Source organism: Daphnia pulex, chromosome 10, assembly GCF_021134715.1.
Source record: "Daphnia pulex isolate KAP4 chromosome 10, ASM2113471v1".
Lineage (NCBI taxonomy): Eukaryota > Metazoa > Arthropoda > Branchiopoda > Diplostraca > Daphniidae > Daphnia > Daphnia pulex.
In genome coordinates this window covers 15620000-15637012 of record NC_060026.1, presented here as the reverse complement: position 1 = coordinate 15637012, position 17013 = coordinate 15620000, and the positions used below count along the sequence as shown (strand labels likewise).

The following is a 17013-nucleotide window of genomic DNA, read 5'->3' as shown; positions in this document are numbered from 1 at the left end:
TAGCGCCACTGTTGGTTCGGAAGCATTGTTACTCAATTGTCAAAACAACAATGGCGGTGTTCTTAGAATCTTGCTCTTCTTCTACTTGGTTTCAATTAGAAAAACAAAATGATTTAACTCACGAGTATCTCGTCAACGAGCTAAGTAAGCAGCTCGGCATTACAACTGTTCCAAATTTTGCTTGCAAGTTTTTCTATGGTCATCATGAAATTCTACCGGGAAGCTGTAATCCCTGGCCTAAAACCGATACTTTTGTTAGAACGAATATATCTTTGGCAGGTGGAAAAGGTGGTTTTGGGTCCATGTTAAGGTATTCAGTTTCAGAGATTTAGTTCTACTTACCAACTGTCATTAACTCATTATTTATTTCTATAGAGCCATTGGAGCCCAGATTGAAAAAACTACCAATCGTGAAGCTTGCCGTGATTTAAGTGGCAGACGTCTCAGAGATATCAATGAAGAAAAAAGGTAAATTCTGTTCATATTAGTTTACTAAAATCAATTAATCTTAAATAATACTTCAATGTAGGCTTAAAGATTGGGTGTCTAAACAAGCTGACAGAGAAAAGGAGAGGGAAGACAGAAAGCAGAAAAAGTTGGAGAAACTAAGACAGGAATATCACCCTGAATTTCATGATCCTGAATATTTTAAAGTGAGATCAGAAGTAACTGATAAAGTACATGAAGCACTAGAACAAGGTATAGTAAGTTCCGACTTTTCAAATTGTTCATGATTATAATCATGTTTACTTTAATCACAGGAATTCAAGCCTCCAGTTCATCATCTGCTGACCCACCCCAGAAGAAACGGAAAGCTTCAGATGATGGGCCAGCATTAAAAAAGACTGCTTTTTGGTATGATTATTTGTTTCATATCTTCAAGACTGATGTAACAAAACCTTATTGATGTTATAGGGTTGGAGTGTCTGATGATGAGTCTGACTCATCAGAAGATGAAAGTAAATCTTCAAACACTAGCTGCAAAATGGAAGAAGGTGAAACTGAAGTGATAGAATCCAAAAGTCAAGAATGTGACCAGGGGTCAACTGAAACAAGTGAAATCAAAACATCTGATACTCCAGTTGAAATTCCTTCAGCCAGTCCTACCAAATCTGTGATTGACACTCCACCTTTGAATGAGCTTGTTACTGAACAAGCGTCTTCCGACGGAAAACCTGCTATCCCCGTCGGAACTCCCGTTACTGAACAGATTGCCGTTCCTACTCCAGCGGAGCCAACAGTGTTTCTACCCATCAACTTGGATGACTTTGACAGTTCCAAATCTTTAGAGGCATTAGGCCTCAACCATTTAAAACACGAATTGCAGAGACTTGGTATGAAATGCGGGGGATCTCTCCCAGAGAGAGCGTCACGTCTCTTCAGCGTTAAAGGACTTTCACCAGACCAGATTGACCCCAGCCTACTTGCCAAGCCCTCCAAGAAGAAATAAATGTCAAAAACTACAATTTGTGATGTAACACAACATTAAACTTTTCCATTCTCGATTTTTAATAAAAATTTTGACAGTAAATTCGACTAATTAAATTAAGTCAATGTTTTCCCTTAAAACTTTCCCTTTTTAGGCCTCTAGGCCTATGCTTTATCTAGGCCTGGGCAGTCGATTTCTTTTTCGTTATTGTACTGTAGGAAGCAAGTGGTCGTCAACGATTAACAGGTATAAAGAACATTAAGTTTTTTTTTTTCTGTTGAAGTACAATTTTAATTTTGTTATAGGTATTCAACTAAGGCGCATTAGCTGAAAGGATTCTTCTTTAATTACATTTAAAGACGAATGCCTTAGCTTTTTGATGAATGCTTGTTGTGGCAAACGGTTTCTCTCCGTCAATCTCCAGCTCGTTGTAGTCAACTTCTTTCATGACTTCAAAACCCATCTTGCTTAACCCTAAAGCCATGAATTCGCTGACAGCTTCGACTTTAATCATTTCAATTCCCTTTGATTTAGCCAGCTCCACGGTGAATTTGGTGCAGAGGGCAGATAATCCGCGTTTGGTGTAGTCCTGACTGACAGTCTAAAAGGGAATAATTTTTTTTTGTTACTATTTTACCCTTTAACTTATTAAAAAATAAGGAAGAGTGTGACGTAAAATTCTCTACCATTAGATCGATGGATAAAACAGGATCAAAGTTCAAGTCCAGTTCAAGTTCAGCAAGCAGACGGCAAATTTTTTGCCAGCCCGGGCGTTCAACTGGATCAGCGAAGGATATGAGGCTGATATCATCTTCAGTCCGATCCTTGTAGTCGAGGTCGTTGATGGCTGCGGCGGCGATACGGTTTCCACTGGTGGTGTCACGAAGGATCAAGGTGAATTGTTTGGTGCATACGTGACCGATGTACTGACCAATCCACGGGCGAACTTCTTTTTCCACATCCAAAACATTTTTAAGTGGGAAGCGATGAAAAAATTCGTCCATGATGAATTCGGACAGTTCTTTAACATCACTAGGCCCAGCCAAATCGAAAATTAGGTTGGGGAATCCATCACAAGGAAACGGAAATTTAATGGAATCGTAAAGTTTGGCGGCCATTATCTTGAGCGTTTGATACTGGCCAGCTTAAAAACGCCCATTTCAATTATTTTCTTTTGTCTTTTAGTGATCGATTAATCAACAATCGAATTGGGAAGCTGCGATTTGATTCCCATATCAAGTAAACCTAATCTATGTGAAGACTACCCGTCGGGTATGTTGTTTTTTAACCTTCTCTCTACTTCTGAGAATGTTTTCTTTCAATGTTGCTTCAACGTATTGTGTGATACGTATGTCAACGTTTGTTCTCCCCCCCTTTTCTTGAGTCGAGACTAGTGTCGTCTTGCTTGCTACTCACTCACTCTCTTTTGTCTCAACAAAGAATGCAGTTCATTCTTTCTTAGCACCAAAGTGTTTCAACTAAACTAAAAGGTATTGCACCATAGTTTCTAATCTCAACAGGTTATGGGCCCAGAGATTGACGTTTATTTACCACTGTCGTATTTATAATCTGTACAAGTTCCCAAGTTGAACGGAATACTCAATGACACCATTGAATGCCCAAGTTGGACGGAATACTCAATGCACCATTGAATGCCCAGTACACATTCTGGATGACAACAAATGCCCCTACATTTAATGTCGAGGGAAGATCAACAGAGCAAACACACCCACACTTGCTGTGCTATATGGTGACCGAAAAAGAGTCAAACGTCCCAAGTTGAAGAAAAAGCTAAACGAATTAAAAACAGAGTCAACGTGTACGCACTTTTACAATCTACTGAACAAACAAGAAAGAAAAATGATAGCCAAAATTTTACTTGCTGAATCCATGTTTGATCATCGCGAATCTCAAGAGTAGGCCTAATCAGGACGTGAAATGGCTCTGTTTATTGCAGCACAAACGTCGACGTCCTCACAACTCACAGTCGCAAGACTTAGCCTATGTTCTTTCTCTGGTTTAAATAATCATGTTCTTGCCAATTGTCACGAGCGTAAACGCGAACAAGGTGAATCTCACGAATCTCAGCATGTAACAAACGCAAACCAAGTTCAAAAACCAAGAAATCTAAAGTAAAAATTGGATTTAGTCTAAATCAAACATTGAATTATCGTTTCTCACGCTCCGTTCAGTTTAAGGGGTTGTGTTGTTTTTTAACCTTCTCTCTACTTCTGAGAATGTTTTCTTTCAATGTTGCTTCAACGTATTGTGTGATACGTATGTCAACGTTTGTTCTCCCCCCCTTTTCTTGAGTCGAGACTAGTGTCGTCTTGCTTGCTACTCACTCACTCTCTTTTGTCTCAACAAAGAATGCAGTTCATTCTTTCTTAGCACCAAAGTGTTTCAACTAAACTAAAAGGTATTGCACCATAGTTTCTTATCTCAACAGGGTAAACATTCAGTCGGGACTCCCGTCGGGTTTTTGTCCGCGGTCTCGAACCATCCCGACTGCACCGAAACAGAACACTTTTGTAGTTTTAACACGTTTATTTTCTCAATTCGCGACTTTGATTACAAATTTAGACATCAAATTGGGCCAGAAAAACAATGCGAATGTGAGTGAGGTACAGTATATTTCTTGAAACTCTACGATTGTTAGAAGAAATATCCAGTTTTACCTTTTTGATTTTTGCTCTTTGAGGCAATTTCTTTCCACTAGTCCGTTAGGAAAAATGGTAGTTAAACATTGAACACATACACAACACCAAATTTTTAGCCATTCGCTTGTTAACACAAATAATATTTTAAAATTTTGACATTAAGAACAACATTTAGGTTTTAGCGAATGCCCGTCAGCTGAAGGATTCCATCTTCATCAGAATGAATAGATGAAGACCCTAGCCTTTTGAGTAAAATCCGTAACGGCGAACGGCTTTTCTCCGCCCAGGATCAGCTCGTTCATGTCGATCTCCCTGATCTTCTGGAATCCGAGACTGGCGAACATCGCAGACATGAAGTCATTGACCACCTCGATTCTAATTAGATGGATGCCCCTAGCTTCGGCCAGCTCTATGGTAACTTGGGTGCAGAGAGAGGCCAGTCCTTGATTGCAGTAGCTCTCTCCGATGGCCTGAATGATGAATACAGTACACAATTTTAAAGTGAAACAAATTTGAAAGGTGCGCAACTAGAAATAAATGAAATGGAAATTATACATACAATTATATCCATGGATATAATAGGATCAACGTTGTAAGACAATCCCTCGTTGAGTTTGGAGAGCAGAGAGCAGATTGTGTACCATCCCGGGCGTAAATTCGGATCAGCGAATGTAATTAGATTGATATCCTTTTCCTGGCGTTCCTTGTAATCCACGTCGTTGATCGCGGCCGCAATGATGCGATACCCGCGGAGGACATCACGGAGAACGATCGACATATTCTTCGAACTAACATGGGCGATGTACTGACCAATCCACGGACGAACTTCCGTTTCGACATGCAAAACGTCTTTCAGCGGGAAGCGATGGAAAAATTCGTTCATGACGAATTCGCACACTTCGTTCACGTCGCCTGGTCCGACCAAATCGAACATCAAATTGGGATGTCCCCTGCAAGGAACGGGGAAAAACATCGGAGGGAGCAAAGCTTGGGCCATGCTTACTGGAGATCGTTTGATTGAATGTATAGGTATCAATGTCCATCAGCGTTATTATATACCTTCAATTTCTTATAGATTGCGCAAACGCCACAGTTGTCAGGGGAGGAAGGGACAACATCAAGTGATCGGTGATCGACCGATGAGTAAAAAGATATTTCGTGTGGCGCTAAATCTTCATTGCCTACGTCGATAGATTTTCCGGCAAACTCATTGACGATATTTCGTGAACAATCTGGAATCACTAACAGATGTAGAAGCATGTAGAAGCACTTCTCATTGTAGAAGCATTATACCTTTGGAATTTCGTCTGTTGTGATGTGTGATGCTGCGGTGGTGGATTTTGGTGAAGACGAGATATAAATTTGGAGGGGAGAATATTACGTGAGTATCCAAGTTATTTGCCTTTGTTTAGTTAGTTCTTTCAATTGAGTGTAAACGAGCTAGAGCGGGCATTGTTTTCATGTATGTTTCTTTTTTATGACGCTAGACGGCATAGCCTTTGATCATTTTCCGCTCAGTTAAGTTACGTTTACTTTGCACATCTCTGAAGAAATTTCTAGCTGCTACTACAAGGAAGTTTTTTGTGATAACTGTCAGTTTCTGTTCCAGCAACAAAGCTCACTTGTAAGATTTTTATAATAATGTGTTTTTTTTCTACTTCCGGTTTTCTCATTTCAGTCAGTAGTTCGGTAAATATTCATCTGATGCACAAAAGAACCACATATTCGTGATCCTCGTCGAATTTGTGGTAAAGTTCATGTTTTTTTTTGTACGTTTTCGTACTTCCGGTTGAAAATTCTCGATTTTGGCCAAATTCTGGATTTCGTTTTAATTACACCTAATCGACCCCAAATTTTACGTAGATCACGAATATTTAGTTTATTTTGACGACAGCTCAATGGTTGAGGCGCTATCACTTACTTCCGGTATACTTCCGGAAAATTTTCATAAAACTAGCAAGTGAGCTTTGTTCTCTGTACAATTCTTAAGATTGAATGCTAGGTTTTAGCGAATAAAAAATGCGTTTTTCAAGTTTTGTGAGTATTATCTTAAGACCAGTATGTCAAATACTAAGTTTTGACCCGCGTCAAATAGATGGCGTGTTGATTATGTCAGTTATGGCTTATGGCGGTTTGCTGTCAAAAGTTAAGCTATCTTTTCTTCGAAAATTACCAGTTAATTCATAGGTAAATTAGAGTGATTTAGTCTGTAACTTGTAAGTGATGTGTTCTATTCCGTCTACACGTTGGATAACCTTGATGTTTCGCATCAACTTACAGGAGGAAACGTGAAAGTGTCGTGGCCGTCGTGCAGCCTACTGTCAACTATTTTCTTCAAAATCATTGTAATCTACTGAATGTGCCATCGAAATGATACAGGTAACAACCAACACTGGCTTTATTACATTATTGCTGAAACATATATTCTTCTCATCTTTTATTATGATTCATCTAATTATCTGCTGTTTGTATTGGACTTGATAGATCGCCAACCCCAGCATGAACCAATCTCTCATTCCATCTTGTAGAGAACCTTGGATAACTGATTGGTGGTTTCATGTGTAAGTTCACTTGTCATTATTTAAAGTATTGATCTGCACTCATGTCTAACTAATGTTTAACAGTTTAAGAGACGATTTTGAATGTATACTAATAACTGTTTGTAATTATTCTTTTAGATCATAGACAACAAGCACATTGATGATTCAAATTATAAACAAGGTGACATTTTTCTTTTTTTCATTTACATGTTCTAAATTACAGGAATATAATTTGCATTCTGACAGACTTTATGAGAAGTCATGTTCTATGAAGAAAAAGGACGAGGACTGTACAGTCAACAAGGTCCCTTGTTTTGCTAACCCGTTGGCTTCTACCCTTGAATCTCCCTGTTTACTTCCTTACACAGCCCTCTTGATTTGAGGTATTGCTTTCTGTTGCTAAAATGTTGTTTGAATATTACTGTCATCAAAATAAATGTTCATTCTGTTTACAGGGTAACTCCTTCGTGGACTTCAACCATTGGTGAAAACCGACGAGAGAATGCTGTAATTCAAGACCGATAAATTGTGTAGTTTGCTAAATTACAAGTGCATATCTGGGCTCTCTTCATTTCTGTGGCCCCGTTTCCCTAACTAACCACTAACCAACGCCCGCCGGTGGTCACTCACCCGCTGTGAAACCAGGAGGAGGGGAGGGCTCTGGTCGAACGGGGACTTGGAAGGCGCATGATCCGATGAAAACTTTTGGAGGGTCATGTGTCTAACCCGGAAGCCTAGTATGACTACATCTCCCCGGTAAAACTTGCCTCGTACTTCTCTCTTCTTCTCGGTCCAGATAAATATCTCTGGGGGCCGTAGACATATCCTAAATAACAGCATGTGCGAGTTAAAACAATGCAACCCACTACCCAATGAAACAAATAGCCATGGTTTATTTTTTGTGGAAATCTCCGTCAGTCAAGTTACAAAGACGATGCAGATTTCGGCAAAACTTAACCATCGCTTTTTGTCTCATTGCCGCAGCGGTGGTGGCGGGTTGCGTTTAAACTCGTGCAGTAGTAAACCGTCTTGAACCGGACGCTCTGTTTATTGAAATTTTTGAACATTTTAAAAAGGAAATAAAAATTTGTTCATATAGTGTATTTTTTTTTTATTTATTATAGATATTACGTGATTAAGAGGTTTAATATTGGTTTATAGGGTTAAGGGTATAGATTTGAGGGTTGGTAGGTGTATGTTTTCAGGGTTTGAATGATCGGAAGGTATGTTTGTGGGGTTTGGAGATTAATTGGTAGGGATACATTTGTAGGATTATAAATTAACTGAATATTTATCAAACCTTGAAATATCTTCCCTCCCCCCTCCAACATCCACCACTTCCCTTTCCTTATCCCAAAAACATGTTTATTATTTGTTCGGCATAACACATCCCCATATTTCTGTTTTTGTTCTTTCTTAACATACAACGGTAGACTGCAGATACAATGACAATTTAACAAAATAATGATTCAACTTCCGTAACACGACACAAGAACCAAGGAAGAGCCAGTTTAACTTGATGCAAACATGATTTTTCACCAGCATAGGCTGCAACAATGAGCCACATCGACATCGGACAGCAACTACGGGAACAATACAGGATAAACCTGTAACCAAAATAAATGAATTATTCTTCAACAGAAATGGAAATGATGTCTGAAAAGACAAATTAATGTCACTTTATGTAGTTATCAATAGTTAACCCAAATATTTAAAAAAAAGTTGTCTTGTAGGTTGTAGCTAGGAACTTTGTACACTCCACTGAAAGAAATATTCTTTCTGTATCAATCATATCAACCATATTCCCTTTACAGCATCCATAACCTACAACATGATTGAAAGAAAGAACTGTTACTGATGAAATCCCAAAACATTTAAAACTACTTCACCAGGCTGTTAATCCTACTTAAAAACAAAACTAAATTACTATCAGAAAAAATTATGACAGTTAATAAAAGTTAAACTAAGCAATACATCAGAATTACTTTTAGAAATGTAACATAGAAATAGACAGTTGGCAAGCTTTAGACGCAAGTCTTAACTGAAAAGTCAAAAGAGTTAAAGCCAAGAGCTAGTCATAAACAAAGTAAATGTGTAGCCTAACTGTAAAAAGTTTATCAACTTACATACTTTAAATTTTTCTTTAGTGTTTCTGCATGTAATGAAAGTTATAACCGCTACAGATAGCAAGCCTGAAAGAGGAACACCTTCCGCCAGCTGGTTGCAGCAAATCCATGTGCACCGGACTGCAATGAAGAAGCTCAGACTTCACCAGGCTGTTAACAGAAAAATAAAAACTCAATTACTATCAGAAACAAAACATCAAGTAACAAAATGTGTAACTGTAGGGTTAAGAAGTTGATCATCATAATTACTTTTACTGTTCTGAAGTATTTCTCCATCTGATGACATTTTGGGAAAATGTATCAATCAGTTTTCAGGCCACTTAATCAGATGGAATGGCCAAATATAAATTGTACCTGTAAATTCACCACACGAAAATTTACATTAAGTAATCTTCAAGAATACAAGTAGGAGTTACTATTTTATGTACGAAAAATGTCCGACAAGAGTGTATCCCGTAACAACTGCATGACAAGTTGTAACAACTAACGTGTACATTCTCGAACACAAACAGAGGAACAGTTCTGACCAGGGTTGCAATTTTTAATCTGATTACAACCATAAAGCCATAACAATACGCAATCGATTGCTGATTCGGTTTTTTTGCTGACGCGAACGAAGAAGTCTAACTCGTTAAAGCCACCACTTTAAACCTACAAAAAAATCATTACTATTGTAAAACAATTATTTGTTTAAGAAAAAGACATAATCTAAACTACAAAACCGTTTAAACCATTGTGAAAGTGTCTGTATTTTTAAAAAGAACTTGCGTCCATATTATGTGCACGCAATACCACACGAAGCAAGGAAATTTGCGTTTTTTAATTTTAGAAAGAAAGTAAACTGAAAATAGCCTTAAAAGGCTGAATTTCTCCAGCAGAATGATTCCGTGTTGATAACAGCAATAGAAAAAAGGACATAGACGGTCACAGGACTTCTAGACAGTCGGCGCTGTGAAAACCATTTGATGCAAGTCGCACAACAACGCCGGATTTTCTTCCTTCATCTTTTTCCAGTTGTCCGTTCCCATGACATCACCTGGAAAAACAATCACAACGACGATTAATTAGAGAAAATTTTTTGGATGAAATTATTTCAACATGAACATACCCGGATAACGGCGAAAATACTCGATGGCATATTTCTTCAAATGCTCCGCTGGATGGTGGGTGATTGTGAGAGCCAACAAATCCAGACAGTTCTGCGAGGACATTTGGTGAATCAGGTGAGTTTCACATCGAGTTTTCAACTGATCCAGCAAATATTTGTCGGCAGCAGTCAAAAGTCCCGGTGCCATAACGTCCAAGGCTGTCGATCGTGTCAGGCCGGTGTACAAGTAACGAAGAACTTCTTGAAAGACATCGGGATCGACGTCCTCCACTTCCACCTCGCCGGTTTGCATCTCTTTCGTTGGGTGCTGAAACATGGCTGCAAACACCGGACTCCTCATGGCCAAAATGTTCTTGTGGGCTGCCAATTTTCGACCACGGACGTTGAAAGTGACATCACTAAACAGCATTTTTTCAAAAGATTCTTCGAGCTGACGAAGAATAAGATCTTGATCGTTGTCTCTGGTTGGTGTCTTGTGAAAATCTTTCTTCGTTGCTGTAATAGCCTTGCCCGTTGGTTGCTTTCTAGTCAAACTTTTTATTTTGCAGTGAATGGTAATTTCTCCATTCACCGAATCTACACACCTTAGCAAGGTTTGTTTTCCCATGTAAAGCAAATCTGTACATGTACTATTTGGAGAAATGATAACCATCTTATTTCTTTGGAAAATGTTCTCGCATTTTTCGTTGCAAACCGTGATTTTTTCAACTCCGATCAGAAAACTCAAATTCGAAAGAATCAGGCGTATCACTAAATGGTTGACATCATACATCACAATTTCCAGCTTAAATTTGTGATCCGAAAACTCGGTCGATGTCAATGGTTCCCATATTTCTAAATTACCTAAAAACGCTAGTCGTTCAATCGTCCATTTGAAATCGATTTCATTAACTACGCCCTCCGTATGGCAAGAATACGACGCCGAGGCTGATGAAATGGCCGGCATCAGTTTCGTCTCAGTTGAAGGGGAAGAATTAGCAATTTCTTGGGTCTCCATTTTAACTACAAGACGCCAAAAATTCACAATGAAAGGATTTGGGCTATTTCTTTCTCAGGACAATAAACTTTTTTCGAGAGAGCAAGTAACAACAACTACGCCGTAACGCTGATCAAAAGCTACTGCTAAACGACGACAAACAAAAATCGACTCGTCTGAATCAACAATGTCTCGAAAAGAAATGGCGGTCGTCTCTACTCTATAACGAAGACACCCGCGCCGTCTAGTGGACTTAATTTTAGCCACCTAGTGAAAGCTCTTAGCATTCACGGACGACTGGACGGAACGGAAATTGTCAGCCTGTTGTCAGCTACCTGCGTTCTGTTTGTGATTTTTTTCTATTTAAAATCAAAACATGACCTACAAAACTTGAGAAAAGAAAAAAAAAATTACACTGTATTAAATCAACAAATAACCTTTTCATTAAGGTTTAGTTCAAATTAAAATACCAAGTCTGTGTCTGTGTGTACTTAAACTTAAACAGCATCACATTCGGTACCAGTGTGAGGGACGGTTTACTGTGGCGATGGATTGTGTGAAACTCATGGACGGCCTATTCTAATTTTTTAAAAAAGGGAGAAAAACACATTGATATAGATAACTTATGGGTAGCACCGAAAACACTTACTTCGAGTTGGAAATTTCAGCAGTTAAGTGTCTCCGGATTTTAAGTTGTTTCATCTAAAGAATGATTGGTTCGAGGTACTAGCTTGCGTTTGAAACTCTAACTCAACCAAGCGGTGGCTCTGTGAGCAGCAATTGCTACTGACCTTTCGGCGGGGACCAGGGTCTTCGCGGGCGTTGCATTTGATTTCTTCTACGAAGGCAATTCCCTCAACGGCCTCTTCTTCAGAGTTCTGCTGGACGATTGAAGCGGTAGGCTATTGGGTGGAGTTGAATAAACTCCGATTGGGCTCCGACGAGAATGAATAATAAAACTCGACCACAACAGAGGGATTAGAGCAATTGTCACTTTCAAATTGCATTTGGAATATGGATTTTGATGGTGATAGTGATAAAGTGATATGCTACCCGGAGTTTCCATCAATCACATTCTGGGGAGAAAAATCGATAAGTTAATTGATCACTCAGTCCATAGCAAGCTATAAAAAGGTACCGTTTTAGCAGGTGTCTCATTGGTTACTGCGAATGAAAACACTTGATCTGATACAGTACTTGTTGCCGCCTCTTTTATGTTGTGTAGAGTCCGCAGCGACCCTTCAACGGGAGATCTGATAGTCATGGTGAATTGGTGACAAAAGCTGAGATCTAGAAAAATATTCAGGAGTTCTCCTACAAAGCAGATTTATGTTATGCCAACATTCAATGGCAATAATAGTAAGATATAAAAATTTAGGAAATATTTTCATCACCTGGGCTGGTTGGCAAGAACGGTGATATTGGTGGAATATCTTCAACATGTCCAGCTTCTTCTGTACTTGCTCTAAGCAAATAGGTACAAGTTGAGATTTGAATGAGGTTCAGAATTCAGCTGGGAAGTCAACAGATTATCCGTAACTGGGCTTCTGAAACAAGAGTGGCACTGAATAATAAAAAATGCAAATACTTGTATTAGAACATAAAAGAAAGATGCAATTATTTCTCGTAATACCATCTGAGATTTCACCACCATTCAAGTTGCACAAAGCGACTGTACTTGCTTGACTGTAATCATCTTGTAACCACCTGTAATCATCGATTTCATTTCTTTCCTTCATTCAGGCAGATAGAGCTTGAAAACGCCCAGTACACATGTGAAGGCGCTGGACACGCGAGCCATCGTCTCAAGAGGTTAATGATGGTGATTTCAAACAACTTTTTTCCGAAAACATGGTGATGGTACACACGTGCTGTGGCTCACACATGCTAGGGCTGTAATACACGTCGGTCATCCAATCCAAGTGGGCGGTGGCACCTAACAGGTAACAGCACGAGATGAGTAACTAATAGCAGAGCTAACAGTATTGCCGAGGAAATAACACGAGAACTGTATATCAATAGAAGAAAAAAAGAAAAAAAAGCGACAACTTAACCGAGTTGCTATGGGTTTTTCGTTAACATTTTCTACAAATTCGTCTGCATCGTGCAAGCGCTGCCTTACGAGCCTGACACCCAGCGCAACTATCGGTGAAAAGTGGAAACTTGCAAAATGATTGATCAATACTGAAATCATTGTGTAAAATAACACCTCTGGTAAAAGTAAAATAAGGAATAAACTATATATTAGGCCCAAAGGAAGAGAGATAGATTCCAATCAAAGGTCAAGATTTCCAAGGTAGAGATAAATGATGGTTGCGTAATCTCATTTCCATTTTTTGCTCTTATCTTCCCGCGTGACTTTAAAACCTGAAAGTTCTTCGGTCACACATAAATCTAACGTACGTAACTTGTTGCTGCAATTCTAGATTAAATAATCCAATCGATCTCGTATGTGTACGTGACACTTGATAAATAATTTCCAAAAATTTCACGCTAGCAATTCTTTTTTGTAATTATTAGCCGTGCAGCAGTATAAATTCAAGAATCCGAAAGAATCCCGACAGACAGCGAAATTTGTTTCTGTCTGGCCCATTTCCGAGATTGGGCATTAAATCATCCCTCATGTAATTCTCTGCTATAAATCACGCTTCCCAAAAGGCGGCTCGGCCGACCTCCCATCACTATAAAGTTTTCTCATGCCTTCCTGGCTAGTCGGACCGTCTAGACGTTTATGCTTGTATCATCCCTTATTTGCATTTCAAAAAGAAAAACCCAAAAGAGAGGGGAAGTCCCTATCCGTACCACTTGATTCAACTTTTCACGATTCCGCGGGACCAGATGTTTTTCTTTTTTCAACCTTTTTGAGAAATTGAAAATTAATTCACAAAATTTTTTATTTTGATTCCAGTGAACGGCCTTCAAAAAGTTTATTGACTTTGTACACGAAGCGTTTGTGGAATAACCCGTACAAATAATCACGTTGCTATGGCGTTCACTGATTCACGTCATCTCATTTCATGGACCGATTCCAAAAAAAATAGAACTTGTTGTTGATTAGAAATCGAACCGACTTTTATGAACTTAGTAGCCTATGAACATGAGTTGGGGATTGTATAATCTTATGGACATCGCATGTTACACGCCCAGATATTTGATCACCCCCCACAGTGGATTTTGTTTTCAAATTTGTAATGCGCATATTTCAGTGAAAATCTTAGATATTTATCGCGATGGCGCTAAATTTCAAAAAACAGTTGCAAGGCCATCGACTCTAAGCATTGGACGAGTCCATCTGCGTTATAAAGCCAAGTCTGCAAAACAATGATGAATCTTGATTTTGAGTAGGAAAAAAGATCGTATACTATTTTACAACATCCTTGACTCTTCAATTCTTTTTCAGGTTGTTGACTCCCATTTGAAACTTTTTTTAAAAAGAAAAAAAGGACTCGGTTGTTTGTTCCGCATATTTCGTTCGTATATGCGCCGTAACTTATTTGCGTGTTTCACCTTGGCCTTGACTCTTGCCCATACGCCAAATCTTATTTCCATCTCCCCACACGTTCTTCTTCAACGAATATAATTATAAGCTCTTATAATAGTTTAGGCTGTGTAGTATAAGGTTCGTTGACTTGATCATATCTGTCTGCAGCAATATAGACAATTGGTCGGGAGTACTATGCGCTTTCTCTTGTCCCTTTCATTACAGACGATTTTCTCTCGATATTACGCTCAGGTGTTTGGTTGAAAAACGTACATTTGTGGACAAGGCCGCAATTTAGCCACCGGCTTAGGCACTTACTTAGCTTAAAATGTATTTTTTTTCCAACATTTTTGGTATGTAACAGCCGGGAATTTTTGAATCTAAATAACTCGTCCGCTGTTTTGGTTATTAACTCCTCGTAAATACAGAAGAGTTCAACCGGTACTGCCGGTATATTTACATCCCATTCGAGAGTACATGTCAGTTTAACTTGACGAAAACAATGGATAACTATTTGTGCTAGTCCAAGGGCCTCATTTCCCAGCTGGTCCGGGCGTTGGACTCGTAATCGGCACTTGGAATAAGAAAAAAAAGGAAGTTAGTCCCGAAAATGTTTCACCTTGACCGCGTGTTGAAAACACTCGGGGAAACCGTCTTTATGTGTGTCTGACTGTACGTTGTCTTTCGTATTCTTTTCCAGACGACTTAAATATTATAATAATGATGCTCCTATTACGTTTGCCCTTGGGAAGTCTTCCCAATCTTTCCCTGTAATTAGATTTTTAAAACCAATCATTTACGAGGAACTGGAACAATTGTTCTATCCGACTTGAATGTCAATCGAGACAGAATTTGTTCGTTATTTCAACTGATTCAGGGTATAGATAATATTATGGCACTCCCCCCAATTATATCGGAATTTTCTAAAACAAAAAAAAAGGTGGTCCATATTTGGACACTAGATGAAGAATTTCCTTATAACAAGTTGTCCGTTCCTTTTTGGCAAATATGTTTACATGTAAAAATACAAACTGCGCTTAAAACTGACAGTAAACATTTATTTTCAGCCAAGTATAATAATTGGCTGCGTCCGGGTCATGAATGGAATGGAATTCCAAACATTGTTACCCAATAACAAACTACCCGCGCATATTTGCACACGAACCTGCCACGCTAAAAAGGTAAAACATAATTATAAAAAGAAAAATCTATTTCAAAAGTAAGAGAGAACTTATGTATTTTCCCAAAATGATTTACGGTTTGGAATTTTCAGACTGACGCTGGCCGAACAAACCGCAAACTCATTTCAAAATTTTTGAACGCTGTCAAGATAAATGGCTGCTATTTTTTCAACTAACGAAATGAAACATTGTCGAAGGGAAACAGCACCTGGAAAATGGTTATCTATGTTGAACTAAATCAGCTGCCTGTAAGTAAATAATGTCTAAATCCAAACAAACAAAAGGAACCCTAACGATGCGCTAGCTAGCGTGTTTCTTACTGATTGGCTTTTGACTTTCCAAACAGACATATGCTAATACAACCAATATATTGTACACCGACGGAAAAACAAATCGATACATTTTGACCTCTCCTTGATTGGGGGCTTTTCCCGAGGCTGCCAATTTCGAATGTTGAACGCGCGTGTGCCTACGTGACGGCAAAGTTATGCGCGTTCCATGGGCGCTCCCAAGGTCAAGTTTTGATTCTCCTGTGTAATATTTATATACGTCCATTTCCCTGAAAATGAGGCTCGTAAAAAAGGAAACAAAAGCGCCGTGTACAGATATTTCGTGAGTTGAACAAAAAAGTAAAGAAACTTTTTCATAACACCGTATGTGTTTGTCCCTGTCCTTTGCTGTTGCGCGGGTTTCTCGCCATATTTGCTCAACCATTTTTCACGACCGTCTTTTCCTTTTGGCAGATGGAACAAATCTTCTTTTTTACTCTTTGAAAAAAGTTGCCCATGAACTAAATGGAAATTTTAGTTGAAATTACAATTTCGACATTGGGCGTAACACATTTCGCATGACCCAAAAAGGCTATCGCTAATGGCGTTGGCTATATAATAACATTTCTTCAGGTCGTTGTGGCCGTCCTTTGACCCTCAAAGATGATTACGTTTCACAGCAGCAGTCTGTGCATGATTTTGAGATGCTTTTAAGGATAGTACGGGGATAGATGAAATAAATCCTTTTTTGTCTGTTTGCTTTATAAGACTGGCCTTGTTGAGGTTGTTTAGCTGGGGGGGGAGCTACTGGTTATGGGCGTCTAGTACCGCGGGAGTGGTACTTGAGGAAAGCAGCAGCGCAATTTTTGCTCATCAGCAGCCGTTGCCGCTGCCAAATATTATTAAGGCTTACTTGTGAGAAATGGGATAAATGTTGGCTGCTGCTGCTGTGCTGTTGTTCGTGACTGTGTCTGCTAAATTCACCTGTAGACGTTAGTTATATACGTTGAGGTATCCCCGCTGTGCTTCACCGTTGGAGGTCCTTTTTCGTGTTCACTATCAAAATCAAAAACGAAAATGGCATTAGCAATTCAAATTTCGCGCGATTAACGACTTGGGATGCTGGATTAGCCATTTCTCAATAAATTGCAAGTCTGACGTCATACGCCCTTGGTTTTGGAATCAACTTTTTTAAAGTTCACGTTTCAAATTCAAAAAATGACCGATTTATTTAATATTAAAC

The 17013-nt window shown here is 39.0% G+C and overlaps 4 protein-coding genes and 2 long non-coding RNA genes across 9 annotated transcripts; 2 read left to right on the top strand and 4 right to left on the bottom strand.

The window, feature by feature from the left end:
* The first annotated feature begins 16 nt into the window (after nucleotides 1-16).
* On the top strand, nucleotides 17-1531 carry LOC124205625 (replication stress response regulator SDE2-like). The gene is made up of 5 exons (XM_046603077.1): nucleotides 17-310; nucleotides 376-468; nucleotides 530-699; nucleotides 762-855; nucleotides 916-1531. Exons 1-5 carry the CDS (start codon nucleotides 51-53, stop codon nucleotides 1448-1450), a joined length of 1152 nt encoding a protein of 383 aa, XP_046459033.1. The 5' UTR covers nucleotides 17-50; the 3' UTR covers nucleotides 1451-1531.
* A 225-nt stretch (nucleotides 1532-1756) lies between these two features.
* On the bottom strand, nucleotides 1757-2582 carry LOC124205627. The gene is made up of 2 exons (XM_046603079.1): nucleotides 2116-2582; nucleotides 1757-2030 (listed from the first exon to the last, which is right to left on the bottom strand). Exons 1-2 carry the CDS (start codon nucleotides 2545-2547, stop codon nucleotides 1773-1775), a joined length of 690 nt encoding a protein of 229 aa, XP_046459035.1. The 5' UTR covers nucleotides 2548-2582; the 3' UTR covers nucleotides 1757-1772.
* A 1722-nt stretch (nucleotides 2583-4304) lies between these two features.
* Nucleotides 4305-5086, bottom strand: LOC124205626. Its single transcript, XM_046603078.1, has 2 exons — nucleotides 4649-5086; nucleotides 4305-4559 (listed from the first exon to the last, which is right to left on the bottom strand). Exons 1-2 carry the CDS (start codon nucleotides 5084-5086, stop codon nucleotides 4305-4307), a joined length of 693 nt encoding a protein of 230 aa, XP_046459034.1.
* A 1135-nt stretch (nucleotides 5087-6221) lies between these two features.
* Nucleotides 6222-6948, top strand: LOC124205622. The gene is made up of 3 exons (XR_006879424.1): nucleotides 6222-6468; nucleotides 6574-6650; nucleotides 6768-6948. It is a non-coding gene; the product is annotated as an uncharacterized LOC124205622 (long non-coding RNA).
* An 815-nt stretch (nucleotides 6949-7763) lies between these two features.
* LOC124205620 lies at nucleotides 7764-9320 on the bottom strand. 2 transcript variants are annotated; one of them, XR_006879423.1, is made up of 4 exons: nucleotides 9172-9320; nucleotides 9005-9109; nucleotides 8760-8905; nucleotides 7764-8236 (listed from the first exon to the last, which is right to left on the bottom strand). It is a non-coding gene; the product is annotated as an uncharacterized LOC124205620 (long non-coding RNA). The 2 variants fall into 2 exon arrangements; XR_006879422.1 differs by having other exon boundaries at nucleotides 8756-8905; nucleotides 9172-9317.
* A 166-nt stretch (nucleotides 9321-9486) lies between these two features.
* LOC124205619 (speckle-type POZ protein-like) lies at nucleotides 9487-16846 on the bottom strand. Of its 3 annotated transcripts, XM_046603071.1 has the most exons (9): nucleotides 16684-16846; nucleotides 12473-12775; nucleotides 12234-12403; nucleotides 11978-12153; nucleotides 11631-11915; nucleotides 11489-11541; nucleotides 11310-11418; nucleotides 9864-11228; nucleotides 9487-9791 (listed from the first exon to the last, which is right to left on the bottom strand). In XM_046603071.1, exons 8-9 carry the CDS (start codon nucleotides 10858-10860, stop codon nucleotides 9691-9693), a joined length of 1098 nt encoding a protein of 365 aa, XP_046459027.1. In that variant the 5' UTR covers nucleotides 10861-11228; nucleotides 11310-11418; nucleotides 11489-11541; nucleotides 11631-11915; nucleotides 11978-12153; nucleotides 12234-12403; nucleotides 12473-12775; nucleotides 16684-16846; the 3' UTR covers nucleotides 9487-9690. The 3 variants fall into 3 exon arrangements, with proteins under 3 accessions (XP_046459027.1, XP_046459026.1, XP_046459028.1); XM_046603070.1 differs by lacking the exon at nucleotides 16684-16846 and having other exon boundaries at nucleotides 12473-12823; XM_046603072.1 differs by lacking the exon at nucleotides 16684-16846 and having other exon boundaries at nucleotides 12547-12823.
* Between the last annotated feature and the right edge of the window lie 167 nt (nucleotides 16847-17013).

Excerpts from the sequence above, each read along its gene's own strand:
- LOC124205626 (XM_046603078.1), bottom strand. The coding sequence starts at position 5,086 with ATGGCCCAAGCTTTGCTCCCTCCGATGTTTTTCCCCGTTCCTTGCAGG. Across the intron at positions 4,560-4,648 it reads TTATATCCATGGATATAATT|GCCATCGGAGAGAGCTACTG; the intron begins GTATGTATAATT and ends TTCATCATTCAG.
- LOC124205627 (XM_046603079.1), bottom strand. The coding sequence starts at position 2,547 with ATGGCCGCCAAACTTTACGATTCCATTAAATTTCCGTTTCCTTGTGAT. Across the intron at positions 2,031-2,115 it reads TTTTATCCATCGATCTAATG|ACTGTCAGTCAGGACTACAC; the intron begins GTAGAGAATTTT and ends ATTCCCTTTTAG.
- LOC124205625 (XM_046603077.1), top strand. The coding sequence starts at position 51 with ATGGCGGTGTTCTTAGAATCTTGCTCTTCTTCTACTTGGTTTCAATTA. Across the intron at positions 469-529 it reads GATATCAATGAAGAAAAAAG|GCTTAAAGATTGGGTGTCTA; the intron begins GTAAATTCTGTT and ends ACTTCAATGTAG. Across the intron at positions 700-761 it reads ACATGAAGCACTAGAACAAG|GAATTCAAGCCTCCAGTTCA; the intron begins GTATAGTAAGTT and ends CTTTAATCACAG.
- LOC124205619 (XM_046603071.1), bottom strand. The coding sequence starts at position 10,860 with ATGGAGACCCAAGAAATTGCTAATTCTTCCCCTTCAACTGAGACGAAA. Across the intron at positions 9,792-9,863 it reads GTATTTTCGCCGTTATCCGG|GTGATGTCATGGGAACGGAC; the intron begins GTATGTTCATGT and ends TTGTTTTTCCAG.